Source organism: Sciurus carolinensis, chromosome 8, assembly GCF_902686445.1.
Source record: "Sciurus carolinensis chromosome 8, mSciCar1.2, whole genome shotgun sequence".
Classification (NCBI taxonomy): Eukaryota; Metazoa; Chordata; class Mammalia; order Rodentia; family Sciuridae; genus Sciurus; species Sciurus carolinensis.
The window spans coordinates 21,492,024-21,514,828 of NC_062220.1; the positions used below are offsets into that span (position 1 = coordinate 21,492,024).

A 22,805-nucleotide genomic window follows, 5' to 3' on the forward strand; every position below is an offset into this window, starting at 1 on the left:
CTTTGGTGTCTACGACCATACCATCCTGAACATGCCCGATCTCGTCTGATCTTGGAAGCTGAAGAGGATGCTTTGGTATGTCATGGCTATAATATTGAAAGGGACCAACTGAAAATAGTATTATCACTCAACTAACCTTTTCCTTCCCTTCCCTTTCTTTTTTAAAAAAAATTATTTTATTTGTTCTAATTAGTTGTAGGTGACAGTACAATGCATTTATGCATTTTGGTAGATCATACATAAACAGAGCATAACCTCTCACTTTCCTGATTATACATATTGCAAGATAACATCAGTTATGCAGTCAATAAGGTGGGAGTGGATAAGGAAGAATAGAGTTACCTCCCTTCCCTTTCTTTCCCTCCCCTTCCCTTTTTTGTGATGCTCGGGATTGAACCCAAGGCCTTGCACATGATACTACTGAGCTATGTCCCCAGATTCATTCACCTAATTTCTCCTTCTGTAAGTCTAAAGTCATATGACTAATTGTACATGTAGCAGAGTGCCTAGCCAAAAATAATTAAATATGTACATGAATGACCTAAAAATTATTTTGGTCTTGTAGAGGTGAAATATGCAACTAGAAACGTTCCAAATAGATCATCTCAACTTGGTCTGATGTCGTTTTAGTTCCTCCACTAATTTATGCCATCCTTGGCAAGCACTTCCACCTAACCACACTATGGCCTAACTTATGTAACTGATGTGAAAGAAGACACACACTTTGAAAGCAAATGCTCTGCATGCTTGATGCAAATAATCTCCCTCCCCCCTTTTTTTGTATATAGATTTGAAAATAAGCATTAAAGATTGTATTTTACAGAAAGAAATAAAACAATTACCTTACACAGTTCACGAGATAGGGACATAGGCCAAATGCCGCTTTAAAAAAAATGACTAAGGCTTAATGAAATGCTAAATTTTGTGTCAGGGATTTGTATGTAGTAGTTGGAAACAGCTTCATTAGGGGTGTGCATCTCTCACCCAACTTCGAGTTTCTTAGAGAGATTGTCTTTAGAACTCACTAACTTAAGTCTCTGGATAATGTCTTTTAAGCATTATTGCTGGATGGATGAGCCTCCTTGAAAGTTGAGGAGTTAGAAGGCTGTCTAGCCGTCAAGACTACAACTCCCAGAATGCCCGCTTCCCTTGCACTCTGGGCACGAAGGGGAGATCTTCCCAGCACCCATCGCGTCAGCTGGTGACTACAACTCCCAATACACTCAGGGGCCTCGGAAACCTTGTCAAACACCACCTGTTGCCATAGCATCCGGGTCCGGGCCAACCAATCATCGCTCCCCCGCTGAGTAGAGGCGGGTCTTTAGCATCTCGGACCAACACCAGGGATTTTTGTTATGGCGCGTGACCGGAGGAGGCGGGAGCTCGGGACCCGCGCCTTCTCCTTGCTTCTTGGGGTCGTGGCCTTGCTCCCGCTGAGCAAGGGAAGTGTCCCGGCTCCTCCACGCGCGTGAGTGCACGGGGGCCTTGAAGACCTCGTGGGTTCGCGCTAGGGCTGCGGGGGCAGAAGCCGGAGCCATGGGCGGGACCGCCAGCACTCGCCGGGTCACCTTCGAGGCGGACGAGAATGAGAACATCACTGTGGTGAAGGGCATCCGGGTGAGTTTAGTGGGCGGGCGGAGGGCCAGCACTCGGAATGGGACCCCAGCGCCCCGAGGTTCCCGGGACCCGCTCCGCCGGGTGTCTGCCCGTCCCGCCCCCGTGCTTGTCCCACCAGAAGCTGGGTCTCTGGGAAGAAGCCCTCAGTTTCCAGACTCGGAACATTCATTCAGAGGTAGTTCCTGGTTGTGTGCCAAGTGCTAGGCACCGTGCGGGCCGGGTGGGGCAAGCCTGGTTGAATTGGACCCTCCAGGGACTCACCGCCTTGTCTTAGCTTCAGTGCCCACTAGTAGCAGGACTTGACACTCCTGCCTCACCGCGCCTATCCGTGGAATGGGTCTTGTCTTACTCCTCCTGTGCTCAGGACCCAAGCCCTGCTTTTCCACGCCTGCATCATCTCTCAGGGTGAATTGGCGTTTTAAGGACCACTTTTATTTGCTTTTTGTCACTTAATGTTCTCCTTCCGATGCCACCCCTTTCCCCAGCACACACACGCAGCCCTCCCCCTTTCTTGCCTGCCTCTGTGACTTCTGACTCCTCCCTCCTTCACTTTCATCTGATATCTGGTTTTTCCCAGGCGCCTCCTCTGTGGCCTGCTGTGCCTACGTTTTTTGGACTGGTCCCAGTTACTTCAGGCTTACTGTCTGCCAACCTGATGGGGGCTGAGTTAGGTTGGAAATTCTCCAGACCAGTAGAAGTAAGAGAGGCAGTTCTGACTGAGAGGTTGTAGGGAATTTTTTATTCCCTCTGCATGTACTTGATACGTAAACTGAAAACTTGATTTTTCTCTAGGGTGTCAGTATACCAGCACTAACTTCATTAACACACTCTCCGCTGCACCTGAATTTGGAGCGTCACATTTTTGGAAGTATGATGCCTGAACCTAGTAAATAAAGCACTTTTGACTTCAGAAAAGTTTTATAATACTTTCTATTTTTCTTTCCCTGTTATTACACAGACAGCTTTAATAAATTAAATGTGTAAATTCCTTTTAGCGTTTGTTACTAGGAAATAAAATAAATATTGAAAGTGTTTAAAAACTTTTTCCTTTGCTACTGTTAACCTTGAGAAGAATTTATTAAAGTTTTCTTTATAGAAACTCAGACTGTTGAATTCAGTTTTTGGTCTTTGACCAGTATTTCTTAATATATCATATTAATGAATGGTAGTACTACATTTTGTAATAAAATACTCAAGGGTGCATTCTTTGCGATATTGTGATTGGTACTCTTTGGAGTAAAATAAAAATTGCTATAAACTCTGAGTTTTATGGAGAGATTTTTAAAATCTTGCCTTAACTCTTGAGTATTCCACACTGGAGGGTGAAAAAGCCTTAAAAAGCAAAATAAGTTCTGGGTGTGAAGATCTTAGAAAAATGCATAAATCTCTGTTTTTTTTTTTTTTTTTTTTTTTTTTGCTGTAGCACAGACAGTAATGACAGCAAACCAAATTGGAAGAGAATTTGGTCATAGAATAGATTCATATTCAATATTAATAAGGTTGAATAGAATAGGCAGGACAGTAGGGTATGTATTGGACTAAAATGGTAATGTTGTTTACAAAACCCTTTTAAGAACATTTAAAAAAATGAAGCACCATCTAACAGAAGCTTTTTTCTTTCTTTCTCATATTATACATTTTATCTATGTTGTTTTAATTTAAAAAGAAACTATGTCCTTTGGCCCCACATCTTGACAGAAGCTTTCTTCATTTTTTTCTCTCTCATGTAATACATTTTATCTGTGTTGTCCTAATTCAAGTACATGCTATGCTCATTTTTGACATCTTTGCTTTTCTTCAGAATATACCCTTCACTGGAATGTTCTCACTCTGTTCTCCATTGCCTCAAATCCTTTTTCAAGGATGATTTGCAATCTCTTTGTGCTTCACTTTTATCATCTGCAAAATGATAGCTCAGTACAGATCTATGATCTTTTTCAGTTTTGAAATTTGGTGAGCCTGGTAGCACTCTTAAGTTTCTTGTAGCCATACCTACCCTGTTGCAGTGTCCTCTAAAAATGTCATATTGTTAACTGTTGAGTATGCAGAGGTTATTCTGAGTTCTTTGAGGTCACTGTCAAAAGAGCATCAACTTATTACTAGACTGACCTCATTTTAAATCTTAGGTTTTAGTTTGTGGTCTTGGACAAATCACTTCTCTGAGGATATACTCTTAATCTTTAAAAGGGGAATACCATTGCTTCCCTCGATTGGTCAGGGTAAGAAACTGAGTTAAGGTCTGTAAAGCACCTGGTTCATTATAGATTTTATAGTAGTCATTATTATGAGGTTCCTGTCACATAAGAAAAAAAAAATTTGAAGATTCTTTGAAAGTGCTGTGTAGAAAGATCCTGTGCTTTGAAACCAACCCAACCAGACCTGGGTATGGATCCTAGCTCTACCTTGGTAGCTATGTATCTCTGGACAGGTCTCTTTTGATTATGTTTCTTTCTTCAGGGTGACTGGATGATAGAGACTACTAGTGAGAATTTGACATATGTGGATGCATTTAGTGCAGTGTCTAGTGCTTTGGCAGTGTTTGTTGAGTAGTAGCTGTTACTTGAACTGTTCAAGAGAACAGATGCATAAACTTACATGATCCTAAGATAGGTAAAAGTAAGAGTATATTGTGTTCCCACTAGCGAACCTAATGGGGTAAGAACTGGAAAAAGGGAGTGCAGTGTGATTTCTCTCTAGATCTTTTGTAGATCTCTTAGTTGATCTTTACTGCTTTTCTTTACTTGAAAAAGCCAACTTGGTTCCTTCTGAGCGGTGGGAAACAGCACTCTGGGTATGTAAACAAGGCATTATCTACAGCTCATCTGGTTAAAACATGGAACTGATGAGACCCAAACTTCAGTTTTGAGTTGCAAATAGGTTTTTAGTTGAAGAAAACTTTCTGATTTGATCAGTTTTCTAATGTTTAGGTCATTGGTTATAAGAAACATGAGTACATGTTTGGTAGCCTCAATCACTGCTGAAAAACCAATTTTCCACTGATAAGGGTAGTAATTTCATCTTCACTTAATATAGTAAGAATAACATTTAGTTAGCAACATGAGACTTTTTAGTAACTAGGCTGGAGTTTATTGATAGATCATGTTTTTCCATATTTTTCTTGCTGAGGTCCTTAACTAGCAATTAAAGGACCTATTACAATTTTAAGTTTAAAGTTTCTTCTCACCCAGTATGTGTATTCATGATAGGGTCTTGTTTTCTTCTTTATTCTTAGAAACTATTAGCTTTTTCCCCCTCTTCCATAAATAACCCATATTCTTACACTTGATTCCAGTTTTGAGTCTGAAACTACTCATATGGGTTTGATGAAAGGACCCCCTCTTGCTTTGCCCTCCTCTCCAAGTCTAAAATAAGTTTCTAGTGATAGGAATACCAAGCATTTTTATTACTTGTATTACATGTGCTTAATAGGATTTTTGTGACCACCTGCTGTGCCTGCTTGGAAAGTATGCTTATGACCCAGTCTTTCACAGGTTTATCTGAAACATCAAAGCTGTGAGTGAACTCTTCTAGAGCAAATGTCAACTTCAATGAGTATCACTTTCAAAGGAAGACTTATCATGGTTTCCAGGCATAAATGAATTTCTACAGCTGGCATTGAAGTTCAAGCTAAAATTCACAGGAGTAAGTTATGGCAATATGGATACTTACAAGGAACACATCTTGTGCTTTGGGAAATATTGGCAGTTGAGAGTCCGTCTATGAAGAGATTCCTTAATGGGGGGTGTTATAGAGGTTGAATGACAAATTCATTCTGTCAGCCGTTGGAAGTGTTGAGAATGTTGCACAAGTAATTCAGTTAACTAATAGATGATTGGTCCCTTTTACTGCAGATTCTCTAACTCTTGTGCATGGAAACTTCTTAATCTTTCTAGAATTTAGTAAGACAGAAGTTCATGGTGTCTCCTAATGACAAATGTAAAAAAATACAGGTAACAAACTAAAGCCAAGAATTATGTGTTTTTTTATGCCTTTGTTTTATTTATGTATTTTTTAATGTGGTGCTGAGGAGTGAACCTAGTGCTTCACATGTGCTAGGCAAGTGCTGTACCACTGAGCTACAACCCCAGCCCGAATTATGTATTTTGTAGGTATCTGTGTATATGGTATTCATGACTGTGTCCTATGCCCTTGAAAGTTTGGATCTGATTTCTCTCAAATGATAGTGGCAGTTTTGGAGCCTATGTCTTAAAGTAGTTGAACAGCATACCAAATCTCACAGAAAATGACCTGTGCTGTATGGAAGGAAGACCAAGAGAGAAAAATGAGTCTGAGTTCATTGATCAGTTTGATGACACATCTGGAGGAAAATAAAAACTATCATGGAGGCGAGGGTCTGATTTGATTCTGTCTAAGGTGGTTCCTGACTTGAGCTTTCAGAGAAGGACAACAGAAGAGGAGTTCCCTTTTCCTTTTATTCTGTTCCTTGGGAGTAGACTACTTTATTTTTGCTGCTGTCACCCAGTCTCCAGTCTGAGAAAATACTGGATTCTAAATTGGTGGGTGGTATGTTTGTGCTAATTTTTGTGTAAGACCAAACAAAGTGGGTGGGAAGACTAGAAGACGACACACCTCCTTTCTCTGGAGTGCACTGGTGCGGTGAGTAATACCCATTTCAGCTTGGCAAGCCCCCTTGCTTAAAATTGGTTTTAGGAGCAGCGGAGAACAGATTGGATAGGCAAGGTCAGTTGGTTGAATGTCAGCAGACCTGCTCTCTTGATTGCCTCTATGTTAGAAGCATAGTTCTTAACTTCTTTTAGTTCATAGACCACTGTATATCTATCTGTAAGCTGTGAACTCTGCCAAGAACAATGCAGTAAGCAGACAATTTTGTATACCATTGAGGAATATATCCATGGACCCAGTAGTAGTCCGTAGACCTCTTGGTGTAATTCTTAGCATCAAAACGTTGTGTAGTGTTATTTCACTCCTCTTGGATATAAATGGTTTCTTAATGGCACTTGATATTTGCCTTAGAAGAAATTCCAAATGTGACTGGAAAGCAGGTGTAGCAAGTGTAGGTATAGATCGATAAATAGAAAAAGCTTTTCTAAAAGACATGTTTATGAAAGCTGCATTTCCTGGAGAAGTTGCTTCATACCAAGGCTGCCTGCCTAACTCTTGCAGAAGCTTGTGCTGTACCATACCATTGAGTCCCCATCCCCACTTTGGATCAGTTTTTATCACACAGCAAAGTTGTTCTACAGCTGCAGATTGTGTGTGTAACCCTGGCCAGCATCTCTGAATCTTGGCAGCTGCCTCTCAAGTGACTGTCCCTGTTTCCAGGGGAGATCAGATGAGTGTACAGGTCTGAACTTACTATTGCAACTTGGAAGGTCAGCTCAGGCAGCATGAACTTTAAATGCAAACAATAACAAAGCAAGACTGTTGCCTTGGATCAGCAGAGATAGACAGACTGGGGACAGCAGAGATAGTGCTTGAAGTCACAGATCTGGAATTGTAGATGGTCATGGGAGCTCTTCTGAAGAACCCAAGAGTGCAGTCTGGAATGATTGTAAGGACAAATGGTTGACTTTCAACAAGGCAAACCTATAATGTGTTTATCCATCCTGAAATGTATTTATCATTTGCTCTGGTGGATGACATGCTTATAAATTCACTGAACTACATTTTGACCAAAAACTGTACTGGGAAATGTTTTGAATCATGTTTGAGTTTGACATTAAGTGGCAGAATTTGAAGCATCAAACCTACAAAAAGAAATGGATAGTTAATTAGAAACAATTAGTGATTTGGTTGAGATTTCCTCTTTTACTACCCACAGATCACACATACAGGTAAATGTGCACTTTACATATGCATACCAGCATGAAGCTGTGGGCCTTATCTTCATGCCCCAGTAGAGAAGTATAGGCTTAGGCCATTGGTGAAAATGAATCAAGAAGAAATAAAAACCAAAGTCCCCATAGCTGGGGCTGTATAAGCAATAGCTTTATCAAATATCTTGTAGCCAATTATAGTTTATACTGCATAAACTATAATCCTCTCTGTAACCCCCAGAAGCAAATTCACTTTTCAAATGAGGAAGTGAGACTCACTGAAGACTTCCCCAGGGTTCCAGAGCTAGTAAGTGGCCATGCTTTTTCATCTATCCTGGGCCAGCTTTTTTTAAAAAAAAACTATCTGAAGGGATGATATGTTTGAAACCGCTTTAGGGATTGGAAGGACTTATCATGGTGGCCAGAGATGGTAGCAAGGTATGAATTTTTATGAGAAGTAGATGTAGTAGTATTTAGATGGTAACTGTCTCCCATATGGGCAAAGGTAAGGTTTATGGCTAACACTTGATTTTTAGCAAACATTCACTTTCTGGTTAGGTAGAATATATTTTTAACATAGTTCTTTGATTTTGCCCTGAAGTATACAAATATAATTTAAACTACAAAATTATATAGTCACACATATATAAGCTGAATTAGTTCTATATGTTGCTTTATACATATTATATTGGATACATAACAGTATGTTATACAATATAATACATAGTATGTACAGTGTAACAGTGTTATATGTAGCATGTTGTAACAATGATATGTTACATATACTAAGCATATACAAATGAAACCAGCTATTTGTATATATTATCTATAACTACACATATATCACTTAAAATGACTTTAGGATTTTAAAAATGGGCCTAGGGTTGTGGCTCGGTGGAAGAACGCTTGCCTACCATGTGTGAGGTACTGGGTTTGATCCTCAGCACCACATATAAAAATAAAAAAGGTCTAGCAACATCTAAAAAAAAAAAAATCAAAAAAGGATTCTAAAAATGAAGGGTCACTTTCTCTCTTTAAGAGGAAGTTAGGTATCTTCATTATATGTTAGGGGTTGAAGGAGTGTTTCTTAGTAGCTAGAGCGTGGAATTAGAGATGGCGGTTGCTGCTTCTGGTAACCCCTTGATGCTGCCAGTAACTTCAGGGTCTTCTTTTTTCTTACTTGAACATTGAGGGGATTTGATTCAGTCTTAATAGGGTTTTTCCTAAGCTGTATTTCAACTGTGCAGTTGAGTTCCAGCAACATTCTTGGTGGCTACTGTCATTTACCGGCCCTGGCATCCTCAGCTTTTGTGCTTAACACTTGTCTTTCATAGAAAAAGGAATCATGGGTTTTTCCTTCAAAGAGCACAGCTTATGAGCTGTAGTCTGTATCTTTGCCATCTCACCTCCATTCTGGTTCAGGCCCTGAGATACAAGCATCTGTTCAAGCATAGACTGTTTTGTTCACTTATATACCCCAGGGCCTTAAGGAGTTCCTGGGGTGGTGAACACTTGCTGAGTGAATAACTCACCTAATACGTAGTAGTTCACAATCTTGTTGAAAGGCAGACAGAAATGTGGAAGGGCTAATTCTTTTATCATTGGAGTGCTCTATTAAAGGGCTATGTGAGGTACAGTGGGCACAATGAAGGACAGCTTTGGGTACTGGGGTGAGAATGGAATGGGGACTGGTTAGGTCAGTGAGGGCTTTCAGATATATGGAAGGATGGATCTTGAGAGGTGATCCTAAGGGCTCAGGAGAGCAGGCAGGAATGGCAAACAAAGGGCAACAAAGTGAGGTGTCAGTGTGGAACTGGGTATGAAGGGTTAAGGGAGAAACTGGAGGCTGAGGTTGGGGAGAGAGGCCATCACCAAATGATGAAAATAATTTGGAGCTGGGCGTGGTGGTGTTTGTAATCCCAGCTACTTAGGAGGCTGAGGCAGGAGGATCCTAAGTTCCTGATTTGCCTGGGCAACTCAGCAAGACACTGTCTTAAAGTAAAGGGGCTGGGGATGTAGGACTGGGTAGAGGACTTGGTTTGATCTTAAGGACTGCCAAAACCAAACCAAACCAAAACAAAACACAACAACAACAACAACAACAACAACACCAACAACAAAAACCCCAAAGAAACAACAACAACAACAACAACACCAACAACAAAAACCCCAAAGAATTTGGACGTCCTTGTCAACAGAAGGTAGCTATTGAAGAGTTTGTAGCAGGGAGTTGACATAATCAGATCTGCATTTTGGGAGATTATTGATGGTGCCATGAATTAAGGCAGGAGAAGAGGTGATGAATTCTTTCAACTTTTAGGGGTTGAGAAAGTCAGGGCTAGGAAAATGTGGGAGAAATGAGTTGAGGACAAGTCCCGTGCTGATTTAGAAACTGGAGGGAGGTGGTGTCATTAATAAGGTAGGCGGTGGATGAGGAAAACGTTTTCTGTCAAACATAAGTTCAGTGTTGAACATGTTGGGTATGAGGTGCTTCTGGATGTCCAAGGGAAGGCATCCATTAATCAACGTGATTTAGAATTCATTAATTTGTCATCAGCAGTTAAAAAAATCAAGGGATTGGATGAGAGCACCAAGAGCACATGGAATGAGAAGAGAATAAAGCCAAAGAATAAAATGTGGGGCCCTTCATCACTTAAGGGTAGGTAGCAGAGGGGAAGCCCAGAGAAGACCCGGCCAGAGTCCTTGGAGAATCATTATGGTGGGATGTCAAAAAAACCAAGGTAGGGTTTCCAGAAGAGGGCCGTGACCCAAAGTTTAGCTGCTAAAGGGAAGCTTATAAATACAGTGCTTCATAAACATAAAATGTAGTTGTTTTTATAACTACAACTACAAAAGCTTGTTTGTTTGACCACTAGTGATATTTACCAGAATACTTTGACTTTTGTATTGTAGGTAAAAGCTAAAGAGTGTTGAGTTGAGAAAGTGGCTGTTGGAAGAAGGTCCTTGGCATAGGAGGGGATCACCCAGACTCGACCTGGAACCTGGTTCTTTTCCATGTCTTCCCTTTCTTTATTTCCACATCTAGTCAGACACATTGTGGTACTGAAGAGGGATAGTGGACTGTAACTTTGACTCAGACTTCCTGAGTTCCTGGGTTTGAATCTTGGTTCCACTCCTGATAAACTGTATGATCCATGGTGAGGTATTTAATATGGCTATGCTTCAGTTTCCTCACCTGTAAAATTGAAATAATAGAAGCATCTATCTCAGGCTTGTTAAGGATTAAGTGAGTGAAGTACTTAGCACAGTGTCATGCCTGACTCAATAATAAGCACTCAGTGAGTGTTAGCTATTTGGAATCCCAGACATCTTTTTGATTACTATAATACCTCTAACAGCTTCATTGTAGAATAATTTACATGCCATGAAATTCACTTGTTTTAGTGTACAGTTCAACGACTTTTAGTAAATTTACTGTGTTGTATAATCATTACTACAATCCAGTTTTAGAGCATTTTTGTCATTGCAGTAAGATTTCTTGCCCATTTACAGTTAATGCCCATTCCACCCTGACCCTAGGCAACTACTTATTGATTCTGTATGGTTTCGTATATATAGCATCGTACAATATGTGATCTTTTAGCTGAATGATTTTCAGGTCCATCTCTACTGTAGCTTATATCAGAACATCATCCCTCTTTATTGCTGAACTGTGTTCTATTATATAGATTTATAATGTTTTGTTCATCCATTCACCAGAAAACCAACATTTGTCTCTTTCCACTTTTGGCTGTTTTGAATAATGCTACTCTGATCATTCGTGTGCAGGTTTCGTGTGGACATATGCCTCACAGCTTCTGAATTAGTTCGCAGCCTCCTTCAGGGGACCTTCTGCTCTTACCCCTCTCAAGGCTGTTCTCTAACTGCAGCCAGTCATCTTCCCCAGATGTGCGTCTGATCATGTCATTACTGTTCCAGATCCTTTAGTAGTGCCTGGTTGCTTCTGGATCTAGTTCAAGCTCTTTAAGCCAAAGAGTTTACTAAGAGTTTTAATAATCCAAAATCTCTACCTCCCCTCCACCTCTTCTCTTTCAACTGCTTTCACTGAAGCAGTTCCTGCTTCAGCCATTCTTTTATTCATCCATTCATGTCATTTCATTTATTTATTTAACCCTTCTTTCTAGTAACCATGCTTCTTAAGCCTGGGGTATAGTGATAGGACTGCCACATTCTTTTTTCCATGGAACTTTCTCTTGAGTGTGAGAGGCAGACAGAAAACAAGAAAGCATCAGGTAGTGGTAAGTACTATCAAGAAAATAAAAAAGAATGATGCAGTAGTAATTGAGGGACTGGGACTCAAATCTCCAGACCTGAGAGTTCCTCAGAATCTCAATGCTAATAACTCCCTAGTTAACACCTCCGTTTGGACACCTAATGGCAAACCTTGTTTCTCATGTATACTTAATGAGTTTTCCTCATCCTGGAATGTTCTCTTCCCTCTGTCCATCCTTCCCTTGCAAGTCTTTTTATTTTTTTCTCTTTAAAAAATTAACATATATAAATTGTACATATTAATGGGATTTTGGTGTGATATTTTCATACATGCAACTGGGTGCTTGGGTGCTCCAATCACCCATCTTCCATCCTGTACCCGAAAACACATGTCCTCCCCAGTCCCTGGTAATCACTATTCTGTTTTCAAATGAAGTTTTTTTTTACCCTCTGCTCCAGTCCACACCCCCAAAGCTTAGCTCGAGCTCTCCCTTTATGCTTTTTGCCTTACCGAGTTGGAGCACACAAGTAGCACCTGTCACATTACCTTTAAATGCCTGACTGTTGTCTGTTTATTCCACTTCACTTTAAGCAACTTGATGACTTTGAATTGTCCAACTCTAGCATAGTTCCTGGCACATAGTTAATGCCTAAGAAAATCTGTTGAAAGAGCAAGTGTATATGGTTAGCCTTACACAAGGGAGTGAGGAAGGGAGGAAGGAACACTGTTTTCTTTGGGACTGGTGGGAAGGAAGGAGCTAAGGCCTGTTAGTGCTTAAATAATTTTGTAGGTTGAGGGAGGAAAGTTGAAGGATGGCTTGTGATGGCTTACATTTCTCCAAGATTACAATTTAGTGCACAGCATAAAGAGTTATTTATAATGAGCAATTAGCATTGTATTAGAAGGAAAAAAGGAGTAGTGCTGTGGGGTGTATCTTGAACATTTATAACTCTTCTTACTTGCTTCTAGTTTTATAGCAATTAGAGAACCTCATTTCTTTAGGCCATTCTTTGTACATATTGATATGGATGACTACACTACTTAGGTGTTACTGCACTGTTTCTCTTTCTTGTTCTCTTGTCATTGATTTCATTTTGATGTTGCTTTTTCAGCTTTCAGAAAATGTGATCGATCGAATGAAGGAATCCTCTCCATCTGGTTCGAAGTCTCAGCGGTATTCTGGTATTTATGGTGCCTCAGGTATTGCAGCATTTTAATTTTAGGGTTTTTAATTGAAAAATTATAAGTGGAAAAAATTCACTACAGTAAGTTCAATTACCCTCTGCCTTTTATTATTTGGACATTCAGCTTTTCCTAGGGAATGTTAGAAATCAGTATCAGGTTTCCTTAAATACGCTTAGCATGACGAATGAGCCTACTTTCAAAATAGCCTTTGGAAAATATTTTTTTCATCCAACTCCGGAATCCTCTACTATGCTTTGGAAGATCACTTTATATCTTTTTTGGGTGCTAATAGGGATATTGGAGATTTAGGAGGAAATATAAAAAATTTTGGACTTAGAAAATATTGACTTTCCAAATTGTCAATTATCTAAAATGATTTTATTTCGTATAAATTTCTTTAAGCTTATAAAAGATTTACTTCATTACATTAGTCCTAGTTATTGATGAAAATATTGTGAATGAGATAGAGAATCATTACGCCTCATTTTATCTGTATGTCTTGCTGGATAAGAAAGCGATAAGAGACCTAAACTCTCCTTTCCCTTTGCTCTCCTGTCTCACCACACCAGTATGTTCATCTGGCAAATGCTTACTGAGTGCCTGCGATGTGGCCAGCACTGTTTTTTTTTTTTTTTTTCTTTCCTTCTGTGCTGAGGATTGAAAACAGGGCCTTGCACATGGTAGGCAAGTGCTCTACCTCTGAGCTCCATCCCAGCCCCAGCACTGTTCTAGATACTGCCTAATTAGTGGATGGACATTTTGTACATCATTTTTCCATTGCCATTTTGTTTTTGTAAAATGGCAATAGAAAGATAATTAGGATGGTTAATTTCGGACTAAGTGAGAATTTTTCATATTTATTTGAAAGGAGTAAATCTGGCTTATAGACTGAAATTGAGAAGGATCAACTGCTGCCCATGTGCCATTCACTTGGGGCAGTTGTGACCCCCCTTGCTGATCATTATAGACAGAGTTGAACTTCTGATGTATTCAGAGCAGTAGGTACTAGGATGAACGAGGCCCTTTCAAAGCTTCCTGTTGGTAGGAGAGTTTAGAAGCTTCATGACTGATGAACACTATATAGAAAGTGAGCACACCTCCAGCTTAACAGATCCCCCAAACCCCTTTTATTCTTATAGACTTGCTTCTCCTCTCCATCTTTCCCCACAGGTGGTCAAACCCCCAAACTGGAGATTCATTCTTGTTTCCTTTTTTCCCTACTCCTACATCAGTTCATTAGGTAGTCTTGTCATATTCAGTTTTGAAATCTGTTTGAATCTATCCTTTTGGGTCCATGTCTGCTGCTACAGCTATAATCCAGATGAACCATCCCTCTTACCATACCTACTGCAGAAGCCTCCTAACTGGCCCCTGTGCTGTGTATTCACACAGAGGCCCTCACAACTTTATGGAAAAGTAAGTCAGTTCATGTCATGTCCTAGTGGTATCTCTCCATGGTACACAGGCTGCAGTCATAGCTGCTTCTCTTGGCACTGGAGGGACACCATGATGACCCGTCTGCCTTTCTGTTATCATCTCATCATCCGTATTCACCTACCACTCTTCCTCTACTTACCTACTCTTACTGTTCTCTTCAGAAGATAAACTCTTGGGCCTTTATCCTTATCTGTTCACAACTGAATTCCCCGCTCCTAGGATAGTTCCTGCTTCTTAATAAGTGCTTATTACTGTTTGTTGAATTAATTTAGGACAAATACCATTATCCATTTTACTTCTGCTGGGTGTGGTGCTGCATGCCTGTGGTCGCAGGATTAGGAGACTGCGTCAGGAGAATTGCAAGTTCAAAGCCAGCCTCAGCAACTATTGAGGGCCTGAGCAACCTTGGTGAGACCCTGTCTCAAAAAAAAAAAAAAAAAAAAAAAATAGGCTGGCGATGTAGCTCAGTGGTTAAACCCTTCTGGTTCAATCAAACAAAACAAACAAAAAGTAACTACTTTTAATCATTCTGAAATACAAGTCTATAAATTTAATTTCAATGACATTTATTAAATGTTTACTTAGCAAATAATTAAGGATTTTGAGCTAATTTGAGAGGACGAAATATAAAAAAAGGTTTGTCCTTTCAGAGTTTAGAGATTTTGGGCAGATACAACTAAATATATAATAAGACTAGAAAGAAAGTAGAAACCTGTTATGACAGAAACTTAGATGATAATGAAATTACATATGTTAAGTGCTATGTTTTAAAAATAATTTTTGATATGAATATTTTTAAGATTGGAATTTGTTCTAAAATAATTTATTCTAGGTAGATTTTTTTTCTGCCCTCTATTAAGACGATAGGATGGTGATGATGATTATGAAATAGTGATAGATAACACTTAAAATTATTATGTGGTATGTGTTCTGCTAAATCCTTTTTATAGCTCTTATTTTATCCTTATAATCCTATGAGAAGGGAATTGTTATTAACCCATTTCATGTAGTAGGAAACTGAGATTCAGAGTGATTATTTTTCCCACACCATTCAGCTGGTGAGTAATAGAGTTGAGAGTTGGATTCATGTCCACATGACTACAGCAAATGTGATCAACCACTCTTTATTATAATTTGAATGACCCCTTGCTTAATTTGTAGAAAGGATGTGACAGAAAATAGAAGGAACTGTCTTATAAATGATGTTCAGCTTGAGCTCAAGAAAGAACGCTGTGTCTATAAGTGCTTGTTGGCTCTTCTAACTTTTTCCCATATTGACTCTCATTCAGTAGAAAGGCAAAGGAGAGAAAATGTTTTCCTTCTTGGGTTGGTTTCTTAGAATACTTTGAGAGGGATGATGTGAGTTTGCAGATTTCTCGAATGCTCATGGTGTGTGTGGCTTCAGAGCAGGACACCGATGGCATGATAACCCCTGGCTTTGGCTAAGGGTACATCCCTCTCCATTCCAGGTTTGACATGATGAATGAACTCGCTGGTCCATGCCCAGCTTTGACCAGCTGGGCATTGAAAGCTTTTAGAATGCCATTTTGTGTTTTGATGGTCAGGTTAGACTTATACTTTCTAAATGGTAGCTACTAGTCACATGCAACTGTTAGAAGTTACATAAAAAATAATTAAAATGAGATAAAATACAAATGTCAGTTTCTCTGTTGCACTGGATACATTTCATGCTCAGTAACTGCATGTGCTAGTGACTACCACGTTGGACAGTGCAGGTATAGAACAGTATTATCACTGCAGAAAGCTCCGCTGCACAGCTCCAGTCTAGAATACTGCAATGCTTGGCAGGGAGAAAGAGAGCTGTGAGCTTTATTAGATGGTTTCAGTGATGTGGTGATAGGAGTGTGGAGCTAGATGGCTCTGTATGCTCTTGTGTTTGTGAATCTTATTCCTGCCCCCTCCACATCTCAGGACCATCAATAAATGAAAACTTCTGGGAAGTGGGTACAAGGTGTACCCCTGTGACATCCATCTTTGGCACAGCTTCCTGTCCTGTGTGTTGAGTATGCTGGAGGTGCTGGCTCTTTGTCCTTGGAGTAGTTGGATCACTTTGCATATACCATGTAAAGACTTCTTTCCTATTACACCATGATATGAGAATGGCTTGGCAAGGCTAATAGGACAGGTTCTTTGAGTGTGTATGTGATTTCTCTACCCCATTCCAGCAAAGCCAAGAAAGGAATTAAGATTGGCATGCTATGAAATGATCTTGCCTTTAGGTTAAGAAGGCAATTAGATTACAACTGTGTAAATTAACAAAGATTTATTCTCTTCAGAATTTAAAAATATGTTGATAAAAATAGAAAGCCTCATTTCTGAGTTTGTCTCATTTAGGGGTTTAAGTTAGTACTCAATAATAGATTTCATATGATTTATAATTTAGATGTGTTATGAAATAATTTTTCAAGTCTACAAAAATGTATTGATAAAAATGTCACCAACCTTTTCTACATTTTCAATGTCAAGTAAATTATATATTAAATGTGAGCTGAATTTTTAATATTTATTAAAATATTTTCTTTCTCAGAGGACTCTTATTCAGCCAGCCTTAGGCTATTCAAATGTGTGAATATAGGACAGTGCATTTGATGGACTGAGAGCCCTAGGATTTCTGAATATAGGAACTAAGTTTTGTGGTATACATAGTTTTGAGAATATAATTTATACTCTAAGTAAGTGAGTTCCTCTGAAAACTTTAGTGAAACACTTTTTTTCCAGACCTTGGATCAGATCAATGCCTCATTGCAGTAAGTATTTGCATGTAAAGCTGTTTGGGCAAAATAGTATACTATGTGACACACAGCAGATTGTAATGCCACTTTAATAAATGAAGGTGCTCTAAAGAACTTAACTGTGTCCTTTCTGCCTCAGAATCTTTGCTGCATTATCTCAACCATATTGGTTTGCTTTTCCACCAGGTAGTTTTTTCCTTAGGCTGACATAAGGAGATGCCATTGCACATAGTTATAAAGTCACCTTTTCGTGAACATCTTGCATCTTTTGATTTTAAAAATCAATGTTGAGTATTGATTTTTTCTTTTCCACCTGATCTTTTAGATTTTCTGGCTTATAGTGAGGTCAGATTGCTCATGTTTGACCCTGCCTACTGCTGAAGAAACTGTCCCCAAATCAATATGAAAAAAACAGACAGGAAGTGATATTAGGAGGTTATTTCTTGTCTTCTTAAGCCACTAGCAACCAGATGAAAATGATAAATCTGGAAAAAAAAAAAGACAAATGAACTCACTTTTATTATTATCCTCACTGTGCAAGATTCTCTGTAAATTTCTTGTCATTGTGAAAAATAAGAAAGATTTGCCAATTTGTGTTAAGTATATCACTGAGATCACTAAGTATTTGGCAGCCTTAACAAATTGCAGGAAACCAATTTGAGCAGGAAATAGCACAGCCCAAACTAAACAGCCAATTTAGGGAAACAGATTCATCTATATATTCTATGTATTTTTCTCCCGGAATCTGGCCCTCCTAGTTATTTTTAAACAGCTCTTTAAGGCTCATTTAGACATAGCACTATAGGGAGAGTTCAAAGTAAACAAGCTGAACTTATTCCTTTGACTTGAGTTACAGGACTGAAGGGAGTTGTGATGTCTTGATTTTCAACTTTTAATATATGAAGTTTCATTGATGCCACCGTCTCAAACTGTGTACTTTTATATAGTTGTACAGTGTCTCATCTGTGTCCATTAATGGATAATTTGCCTGAAAGCTCCAAGGTACTGAATTATTATATTCTGTTTTTTTTTGTTTTTTTGGTACTGGGATTGAGCTCAGGGGATCTGAGCCATTGAGCCACATCCCCACCCTTTTTTTTTTTTTTTTTACTTTTTATTTCGAAACAGGGTCTTGCTAAGTTAGGGCTTGCTAAGTTGCTGAGGCTGACTTTGAACTTGTGATGCTCCTGGTTCAGCCTCCCCGGCTGCTGGGATCACAGGCATATGTTATCACACCCTGCAGTATATTCTGTTTTTAAAGGAGATTCCATAAACAGTCCATATTTAATGGATGGTTAAAGAACTCATCCATCAAGAAGTATTCATATGATGGTGATCTTTGACTTCAAGGAACTTCTAAGTTGGTCAAAGTATATTTCCCATTAAAGTGGAGTGCATGAGTGCCAGGTAAGTACCTTTGCCTGTTCTGTTAATATTTTTGAGTTGGTGAATGGATGTGAGTGAGATAGAATATATAAAGAGGTCTGGAAGGTGCTTTAGGGATTCAGCAAAAGAGGATCAGGAGCTTGAGCAGACAAGCCTGCTACCAGGAGAAGTGGATTTGAGCCAACCTTGAGGATATGGGATGGGAAGGGTGTAAGTGTAAAACGTGTTCCTGGTAGAGTTAGTACACAGACCAGATTAATTCAGGTGAAGGTTTCCTGGGTCTAATTGGTGGGTAGGTTGGGGAAGTTAAAGTGTTTAATTTTATCCTATAGGACCTAGGCAGTTACTGAGTAGTTCCATCTAATTTTGGAGTGCAAGTGTAGAAAGTTACATTAGTTGTGCCTTCACGTGTTCTCAGATATAAGCAATATTTTTATGGTTAAAAAGTGCATTGCTCATTTACTTGTTGGTATTTTTATAGCCAACAAAGAAATTTGAATGGTAAGAATATATATTTTCCACTATAGAACTAAATAAAGAAATTTTAATTTTCAGTGACAAAGTAAGTAGCCCTATAAGCATTTTTATTTGTTCTTAACTGGCCCCATAGCAAGAAAAGATAAGAAAAAGAGAAAAAAAAAAACGAAGGGTCTAACATGAGCGGGGGAAAGGGAGTGGGATCTTGGAAGGATGATGTAAAGGATGATCTGAAAACTAGAGCCAGGGAAGTTAGTCATCACGTGGTCGGTAGAAGTAGCAAACTCAGGAGGACTTGGGGGCACTTGGTGACTGAGGCTGTGTGGCAGAGTGGTGGCGGTCCTTGACTCACGCCGACCTTTTCCCTGGTCTAGAGTACTCACTTCGTGCCACTTGATTCATCACTCTTTGCCTGAGTCACACTTTCCTCTAGTTTCCTGCAACTAGGAGCTTCTGCCCATTGATCTCCTAGTTAGCAGATTAACCACTGGCCTCAGCCGCTATTTGGTAAGTCTTCAGCGGCTGCTGCTCAGTGACCACCTTGCCTTCATTTACTTCATATCAGTGTTTCCAGGTCCTAGGAACTCAAGTGCCTGCCTTCCTAAACAGCAGCAGCAGCTAGGGAGGCGTGTTGCTTATGGAGACTAGGCTGCAGCAGCGCCCTAGAGCCTTCCTGCGCAGGCCTGGAAGCCAACCCAGCATTGCTCCCTGGTACTGTCAGTGACCACAGGAAGACAGAGAGAAGCCGTTTTAAAGAAACTCCCCATTTTGCTACAGTAGATTTTGGACACTAACTTTAAAGTGAATCGTAAAATAGTAGATTGCATTTTCTCGTAGAACAAATGTTGCTCTTGGTCATAACAACCAAGAAAATCATGGATATCATCAATGATAGAACAACTTTAAAGTAGGAACTTTGTAATCATGTGTCAGGATTTAGAAAATAAAATATGACATTGGTTGTATAAGCTGCTCTAATGGAATATAAAGCATGGCACACACAATACATAAAAATACTATTTTTGATTTAAATTCATATGCCAGTTGTAAAATAAACACTTACTTAACAATACTTTTGCCTTTCTTGGAATTTGACAGACTTTGAGGGCATCATCTGGATGGCCCAGATCTCTTAAAATAAATTGCCCAAGGGAGTTTCAAATGTACTTTTTTCTATTGCAAGTGGAGGTATTCAAAATCAATCCATTGACTTCCAGCTGTCAGCCAAATAGTAGGCTATTGTTGTTGATGATGATGTTTTTCCTTGTAAAAAAAAATTTTAAGAAGTAAGTCCTGACACAGCATTTTGTTTCTTCCCTTTACCCTTTCCTGTCTCTCTGGTTTGTTCATTTTTTCCCACCGTGCACTGTATTAGGCCAACCATGTTACCAGGAAACAATAAGCACTTTTAAGTCCCCTTTTAAACCTGTTCTGCCCCAGGGCTACTTGACACTTTGTTGACAGCTGTCAGGATGCTTGAGTTTCCTTGAAAAGCCTTGGGAACCCATGTGGATCGTTATAGTAAGGATCTAACTTTTTCTTGGCATGACAGTGGCAGGGGAAGACAGTATTCTGGTGCTGTGTGTCCTGATTCCCCTGAGTGAGTGGCTAATTGAAATATGTGTTCAAATTAGCCAGCATCAAATGATTGGAGCTTGAAATTACTTGCAGTTACTAGGTAGTAGTGATAACTGTCATTACTATAAAGATAGACGGTTGTTGGACCTCTCACAGATTGTAGGATGGGAAGATACACAGCTACTTCAGACCAGTCCCTGGTGGTTTGGTGGCAGGGCTTGTTCCTTTGTCAGATGTGTGAGTGGTGCTGCTCTGCTCCTCCTCCCCCTCCTCTTTTTTTTTTTTGCTATAGTTCTCCATCACTGCTATAGTTCTGCAGGGGACACCCAGAGACTCTGCTCTGTATTTGGTGAATAGTGGTGGGTCCTTGCTCTGCATTTTCCATTTTCCGATTGCAAATTTTACAGTTTCTCCCATGCTGATGTCATTGCCTTGGTCTGGCCACTGTCATCTCATGCTTTGCTTCAACAGGTTTACAGTAATGTCCATACGGTGCTTTGTCAGTGTCCGGCCTCAACCCTAGCAGACCCTGCTGTGAGGGGCACTTTCTTGAACACCATCCTGGGGAAAGTAGGCATTTGCAGAGTTGGTGGCGAGGCCTCAGGGCCCTGATTTGGGAACACTGATGTGCAGACTCATGCCCCGCTCCTCGTTGCTGATTTGGATTAGAAAGGAAATGGTCCTCAGCGTAGACTTGCCGGGTTTGTCGAGGGCTGGCAAGTAGGGCTGCCCTCAGGTCCTCGCATTCTCAGTTCTCGGCACACTCCTTCCTTTCCTCCTCCATTAAGTCACAGGGACCTGCATGAGTCCTGGGTCCCTGGAGTTCTGGGTTAGATCAGGTTAGTGTGCCTGGGGCTATGTAACCCTGGCTGCCTCCTAAGTTAGGACCTATTTGTTTCCTGTGGTCACAACTTGGACTCTTTTGTGGTCATGGGGATTGAATCCAGGGCCTTGTGTAGCTCCCCAAAACTGGGACTCTCGAGAGTAGTGCTCCCCCATACCATGCCTTCCCCTGTGTGGCTGTTCTCATGCTGGACCTCAACTCCCAATAGAGGGGTTCTAGCGTCTTCTCTTCCCAAGGTGGTTAGTGCTCCCTGGGCTGTCACTCCGTCAAGTCGCTAGGGTGGTGCTGTGTCTTTGAAGTCTGGGGTTCTGTGTCCTGAAGCTCAGGAGAATCGAGGGTTAGTTTGGCTTCTTGTGTCTCCCCAGGCTAGTATGGGGGACAGGGAGACTGACTACTCTGTGTACAAACACACATCAACACCTGAGTCCTAATTAACAAAGGAAAAGAAGGGTGGCCAAGAACTTGGTATTACTCTTGTGGGCTTGTACCGTTGCTTCTCACTGTGACCTTATCATGTGTGTTTTGCTCTATCATTGACTTTGCTCTATATTTTATTTGAGTAGGTATGCTAAATAAATTCATCAAGGTGTAATTAGTCTTGCTGTTGACATAATGATCATCTGATGACCTTAAAAAATAAGATAAAATATTGATTGCCATCTGCCGTTTCTCAGGATAAATGTGAGGAATGACATGAAAATCAATTACTATAAACAGGATAGTCTTGATTTAAATCAAAGGCATTAAAGCAGAATGTAAGGTCAACACTGCCTCAAAATTGTTTTGTCTGCCAGTAATCCCAGCGACTCAGGAGGCTGAGTCAGGAGGCTCAAGTTCAAGGCCAGCCTCAGCAACTTGGCAAGACCTGGTCTCAAAATAAAAAATAAAAAGGGCTGGGGATGTAGCCTAATGGTAGAGCACCCTTGGGTTCAGTTCCCAGTACTGAAGAAAAAAAAAAGATTTTGTCATAATCAACTAGGTTTTGAATTCTGAATCTTGTCCTTTTAATTATTTAAATAAAATATTCCCAACAGCCCTCAACTCATTCAAGCCTTGAAACTTGGCTTTAACTCTGCCTGCACACTTGTACTTTCAGCCATAATAAGGCCACTCACCTCTCTTTTCTTTTTCCATTCATGTTTCACTTTCACCAGAAGGAAAAATAAGGCTGGCTAAGCAGCTTTTGTTTAATTTTGTGGGACAACACAGACCCATTGGGTACAGTGTGTTTCTTTAATTTTTCTAAATAACATGTTGACTTCTCTGGGAATCCCATGGGATTGAGCCCATAATCTGCTTTTGTGACATCTTTTTAAAGCTTTCCTAAAATGTTGCTTTAATATTCTATCTCAGAAACTTTTTAGAGTATTATAAGATTATGAGAAGTTATAATACTTTTATCTTGAATTTTCTTTGACCTTTGACATATTTTATTATTTTTTAAATAAAAATCTAAGAAAAACATGGTCTGCATAATTAAAAATATTTTTTATTAA

At 39.8% G+C, this 22,805-nt stretch overlaps 1 protein-coding gene across 2 annotated transcripts in view; it reads left to right on the top strand.

Annotated features, from left to right (window-relative positions):
* The first annotated feature begins 1,361 nt into the window (after positions 1-1,361).
* The window catches only part of Chchd3 (coiled-coil-helix-coiled-coil-helix domain containing 3), a 269,393-nt gene continuing 247,949 nt past the window's right edge, over positions 1,362-22,805 (top strand). The window contains exons 1-2 of one of the 2 annotated variants that reach the window (XM_047562734.1): positions 1,362-1,617; positions 12,762-12,849. In XM_047562734.1, coding sequence (XP_047418690.1) covers positions 1,537-1,617; positions 12,762-12,849 — 169 coding nt within the window. In that variant the 5' untranslated portion in view covers positions 1,362-1,536. The remainder of the gene's footprint in view (positions 1,618-12,761; positions 12,850-22,805) is intronic. The other variant, XM_047562736.1, reaches the window with a different exon arrangement.